At 41.1% G+C, this 6,000-nt stretch overlaps 1 protein-coding gene across 3 annotated transcripts in view; it reads left to right on the top strand.

The window, feature by feature from the left end:
• Nucleotides 1–1,072: 1,072 nt before the first annotated feature.
• map2k6 (mitogen-activated protein kinase kinase 6) overlaps nucleotides 1,073–6,000 on the top strand; it is a 54,236-nt gene continuing 49,308 nt past the window's right edge. The window contains exon 1 of one of the 3 annotated variants that reach the window (XM_084159551.1): nucleotides 1,073–1,171. In XM_084159551.1, coding sequence (XP_084015677.1) covers nucleotides 1,108–1,171 — 64 coding nt within the window. In that variant the 5' untranslated portion in view covers nucleotides 1,073–1,107. Of the gene's footprint in view, nucleotides 1,172–1,444; nucleotides 1,819–2,150; nucleotides 2,189–6,000 lie in introns of those variants that run through there. The other 2 variants (XM_084159552.1, XM_084159553.1) reach the window with 2 other exon arrangements.

The raw sequence follows: 6,000 nt of genomic DNA, 5'->3' as shown, positions 1-6,000 counted from the left end.
ACCTGTCAGGTGGATGGATTATCTTGTCAAAGGAGAAATGCTCACTAACAGGGATGTAAACAAAACCAGACATAATGGGACCCATATCGTCCAAAAACTTGACTCAAGTTTGCCAAAAAGCACCTGGATGATCACCAAGACTCTTGGAAGAAGGTTCAATGGACAGATAAGTCAAAAGTATAACATTTTGGATGACATGGGTCCCATTATGCCTGTCGAAAACCAAACACTGCATTCCACTGTAAGAACCTAATACCAAGGGTCAACCATGGTAGTGGTAGTGTGATGGTTTAGGGATACTTTGCTGCCACAGGACCTGGACGACTTTCCTTAATAGAAGGAACCATGAATTCTGCTCTGTATCAGAGAATTCTACAGGAGAATGTCAGGCCATCCGTCTGTGTGCTGATGTGCAGCTGGGTCATACAGCAAAACAATTATCCAAAACACACAATCAAGTCAACATGAAAATGGCTAAAAAGCAACACATTTGAAGTTTTGGAATGGCCTAGTCAAAGTCCAGACATAATCCCAATTGAGATATGTCAGGATTTGAAATTAGCAGTTCATGATTGAAAACCCACAAATGTCTACTGCATGGAAGAGTGGGACAAAATTCCTCCACAGCGATGTGAGAGACTGATCAACAACTACAGGAAGCGTTTGGTTGGAGTCATTGTTGCTGAAGGTGGCACAACCAGTTATTGAGTGTAAGGGGGCAATTATTTTTTCACACAGGGGCATTGGGTGTTGCGTAACTTTGTTTATGAAATAAGTATGTCATTTGTGTTATTTGTTCACTCAGGTTCCCTTTATCTAATATTAGGTTTTGCCTGAAGATCTGATAACATTCAGTATCAAAAATATGCAAAAGTAGAGAAAATTAGAAAGGGGGCAAATAGTTTTTTACAACACTGTAGCTATATAAAGTTAAATATAACCTGCAAGAAAACATGCTGATCATTTATCACATATAACCGTACTCAGATACTGCAATAAAGTAACGCAATCCTGTCATACAGTCTGCATAACTACAATATTTACTACAGTTCCCACCATCCTTTGCGCCCAAGGAGGAATAACGTTAATAAAATAGGCCAATGATTCATGCTATCCGGGATCCTTGGGACGTCCCTACCCCCCATTGAAGTTGACATTTTAAACGGTAAAGGTAAGGATTAAGGTCATGTAATGGTTATGGTTCGGGGTTTAGGGCAGGGACGTACCAATGATTTTGCATAGCACTAACCAAAGGCCAATGGCTCACAGCAAAGATGGTGGATAAATGAAGATAGTTCACGCAGGCCTTTAACCATTGAAAAAAAACTTTAAGTTCCGGTCTACTTAACTGGGTGTGTCTCAGATGGGTCTGGTCTACTTAGTTCGTTGACTTTCATTGAACCAGAAACCCCCCCAGAAAAAAACAGCGAGTGGGGTGTCTCGCTTCCTCTTCCGTCTATGGCTCACATTGTCTGATCCAAGTTAGTAGCTTTCAGCTGCCAGCCGTGGCCCCTTATGTGAGTGCCGCTGAGAATTCTTTGCATTGCAATTGCAAAATTACCCGTTTCCAGACAGTTTTACAAGGTGTGCAATTGTAATATTGCTGTTTGCACGGACACGCACGGTTCAGACGCAAAAAGGCTCCAAGTGCATGAAGATCGCGACTTGTATTTTGCATCTTTGTTGCAAAGCAAGCCGCTGAAGCACCGAGCTCCGGTGCGAGGGCGATGGAGGGAGGGAGTGAGAAAGAAGGCAAAGTCTTTTGTGCTTCCCCTCCCCCCGATCAAAGTAAAGGGGAAATGTCTCAGCCAAAGGGAGGTAAGAATATTACATGCGATCTGTGCAAAACGACTGATATGCAACGAGCTCTGCATTGTCTGCAAAGTGCATTTCTGCAGGTTGGATATAGTCAATGCATTTTAAAGTTTGCTGCGTTAAAAGGGTCAGCATTTCCTGTTTAGATCTTTCCTTTTGCAGAGTTCCTGGTAAAACGATGCTGTCTTGTCTGTACTCACATCAGATAGACACTCATTTATCATTTTTACGGTATTTGCAGTCCTCTTGTACCAGGGATGTTATAGCGTAGGTATAGCTGTCATACAGTCAAACACCCTGCAGACATAAAATTGCAACGCCTTTAAAGCATACACGATCCATGCACATTTCGACGAGATGTTGCCTTTGCAAGGTAATGAATCGAATGCATTTATTGCACTACATTTGCACTTGCACACAAGGTGTATCCATTAACTGCATACTTTGCGTACAGTATTGTGCATGCGTTGTAGCCAGGTCAAGTTCAGTTCAAACGGCTTGGAAAATCACACTAAAGTTCTTCTGACAATTTTTTTTTTTCGGTTTTGTTTTCAGTGTCAGTGGTGCGTAATGGAAAATTATTGGGACGCCTCGTCCTAGTGACTGAGCTTTGTTCCTGCAGTAATAAATACATAGGTAGACATTTAAAAAAATAAAAAGCTACATTTAGATTTGCTGTGTGAACGTCTACTGATACAAACAGCCTAAGGAACAGGGCAATAGGCTATTAAAATACGAGTCTCCAAGCAAAAATGTCCCTGCAACAGTCAGTAAGTAGCTAGTACACTATTTTGTCAGCTCTGACAGCTTTCCCTAACGAAAACAGATTGCAGTTAAGAGTGCAGTATAACCGCAGTATGCTGCAAATACAGCGTCCAAAATACGTTTTTTTTATTGCAGTAATTTTAGTGTAACGCCGTAGCAACAATTACTGTGTCCAAAATTTCAGTTGACTGCAGTTACAGCACTTTTACTGAAGTTTCAAAACTGCAATCTTTTTTTTGTAAGGGAATTCTCTGAAGACCACTGCACAAGAAGACGATGCCTAGAGACAATATTCAGAATCAACATCTATAACCCTCTGGAATGCATTTCTACTGGCCAAATGAATCCACAGGTGTCACATTTATTCCATGGAGGGCCAAGTGTCTGCAGGTGTGCGCTGCTCCCTTGTACTTTATTAATGAATGATTACTGATTACTGGTCACTGATTAATTAGGAGCTCCCCTCACCTGGTTGTCTAGGTCTCCATTGGACACACATTAAAAGGAAAAAAGAAAAACCAGCAGACTCTGGGCCCTCCATGGAATTCCACCCCTGATCTTATCTTTTCAGACAGCATTTGCATCTTTGAAACTCTTCGAACATTCATGAGTGTTTTCACACCACAGGCCTAATTGTTGTATTACTCCTATAAATCTAAACCATGCACTTGTCCAATAGCAGTAGGCCTAGGCCACTGCACAGCACAGGAGGTTGGTGGCACCTTAATTGTAGAGGACAGGCTCGTGGTAATGGCTGGAGAGGAATCAGTGGAATGGTATCAAATACATCAAACACATGGTCTGATTCCATTCCATTGGCTCCGTTCCAGCCGCTATTATGAGCCAACCTCCCCTCAGCAGCCTCCACTGCTGAGTGCACATAGTAGGCCCTACAGCGTTCCTAAGGCAAGGGCAAACATGAATTTTGACAGATCATCAAGGAGAAAAAATTTACAGTATATGATTTAAATAAGATTTGCATAGCCAGGAGTACAATTATCAGATGTGTCACAAATGGCACCATATTCCCTATAGTTAGGGCCATTAAAAAAATTACATTTTTGGACCGGTATTTCCAGCATTATTCACTAGGTTTGCTGCAGGTAGAAAATCCTAGTAGATATTATTTAATTGACACAAGCTGTCTACAATTAATCAATCAATATCTGGTTGTGCGTGAGCGTTTGGTGGGGGGATCGCCTAAAAGACTAGGTTCGGTTTGCTACTAGCAGAACTCCGCTAGGCGAAGCGAACGTCTGTGCTTCGCATACTCCCTTAAAAGACCTTCACTGGAAAAACGAGAAAAATGCGGCAATATTACTGTTTGTCCCTCTTGAGACGCCGTAACAACAACATGGCCAGTATACACTTCCTCAAAATATTTGGAATTAATTTAAGATAAATCAAGAAATCTGTTATTAATTTGTACAAAAAATTGCAGAGGAGGTCTTAGTCGTGCAATTTTACATCTAACTATGATGTTTGATGCAGTTTTCTCAAGTGAAAACATTTGCATTTAAACTAGTCGTCTCTTGTTGAATGACAATAAACACTTCATTGAAGAATCCCGTCCATAGTTCCCACTCCTACTACGATTAGTACTGTTGACCAGTGATGTAATGATTCACCGATATATGCTTAGTTCCTGATAAAAAAACAAAAGATATGGCTGCATCGATCTGCGGACCCTAAACCAATCCAAATGTAGCATGCATCGGTCAGAAAATCTATTCAAACATTACGAATCGCAGATTCAAATTTTATTTTTTTGTTGATCATATTACTTTCTTTCTACCTTCTGAAAATACTTAATATTTTGTGACAACTGATGTGTCCTCTCCTTCAGTGTCGAACTAAGCTTGTACAGTTGCTTGCGAAAGTATTCACCCCCCTTGGCATTTTTCCTATTTTGTTGATTTTTGGGGGGTTTGTATCATTTGATTTACACAACATGCCTACCACTTTGAAGATGCAAAATATGTTTTATTGTGAAACAAAAACTGCTCCAGCTCCTTCAAGTTGGATTGGTTCCGCTGGAGTACAGCAATCTTTAAGTCATACCACAGATTCTCAATTGGATTGAGGTCTGGGCTTTGACTAGGCCATTCCAATACATTTAAATGTTTCCCCTTAAACCACTCAAGTGTTGCTTTAGCAGTATGCTTAGGGTCATTGTCCTGCTGGAAGGTGAACCTCCGTCCCAGTCTCAAATCTGGAAGACTGAAACAGGTTTCCCTCAAGAATTTCCCTGTATTTAGCGCCATCCATCATTCCTTCAATTCTGACCAGTTTCCCAGTCCTTGCCGATGAAAATCATCCCCACAGCATGATGCTGCCACCACCGTGCTTCACTGTGGGGATGGTGTTCTCGAGGTGATGAGAGGTGTTGGGTTTGCGCCAGACATAGCGTTTTCCTTGATGGCCAAAAAGCTCAATTTTAGTCTCATCTGACCAGAGTACCTTCTTCCATATGTTTGGGGAGTCTCCCACATGGCTTTTGGCAAACACCAAACTTATTTTTTTCTTTAAGCAATGGCTTTTTTTCTGGCCACTCTTCCGTAAAGCCCAGCTCTGTGGAGTGTACGGCTTAAAGTGGTCCTATGGACAGATACTCCAATCTCCGCTGTGGAGCTTTGCAGCTCCTTCAGGGTTATCTTTGGTCTCTTTGTTGCCCCTCTGATTAATGCCCTCCTTGCCTGGTCCGTGAGTTTTGGTGGGCGGCCCTCTATTGGCAGGTTTGTTGTGGTGCCATATTCTTTCCATTTTTTAATAATGGATTTAATGGTGCTCTTTGGGATGTTCAAAGTTTCTGATATTTTTTTTATAACCAAACCCTGATCTGTACTTCTCCACAACTTTGTCCCTGACCTGTTTGGAGAGCTCCTTGGTCTTCATGGTGCCGATTGCTTGGTGGTGCCCCTTCCTTAGTGGTGTTGCAGACTCTGGGGCCTTTCAGAACAGGTGTATATATACTGAGATCATGTGACACTTAGATTGCACACAGGTGGACTTTATTTAACTAATTATGTGACTTCTGAAGGTAATTGGTTGCACCAGATGTTATTTAGGGACTTCATAGCAAAGGGGGTGAATACATATGCACGCACCACTTTTCAGTGATTTATTTTTTAGAATGTTTTGAAACAAGTTATTTTTAAAAATTCACTTCACCAATTTGGACTATTTTGTGAACAGTTGTAGTCGGAAGTTTACATACACCATAGCCAAATACATTTAAACTCAGTTTTTCACAATTACTGACATTTAATCCTAGTACAAATGCCATGCCTTAGGTCAGTTAGGATCACCACTTTATTTTAAGAATGTGAAATGTCAGAATAATAGTAGAGAATGATTTATTTCAGCTTTTATTTCTTTCATCACATTCCCAGCGGGTCAGAAGTTTACATACACTCAATA

The sequence above is a fragment of the Coregonus lavaretus genome, assembly GCF_964263955.1.
Source record: "Coregonus lavaretus genome assembly, chromosome: 1".
Taxonomy (NCBI): domain Eukaryota; kingdom Metazoa; phylum Chordata; class Actinopteri; order Salmoniformes; family Salmonidae; genus Coregonus; species Coregonus lavaretus.
This window is presented reverse-complemented; position numbering and strand designations above follow the sequence as displayed.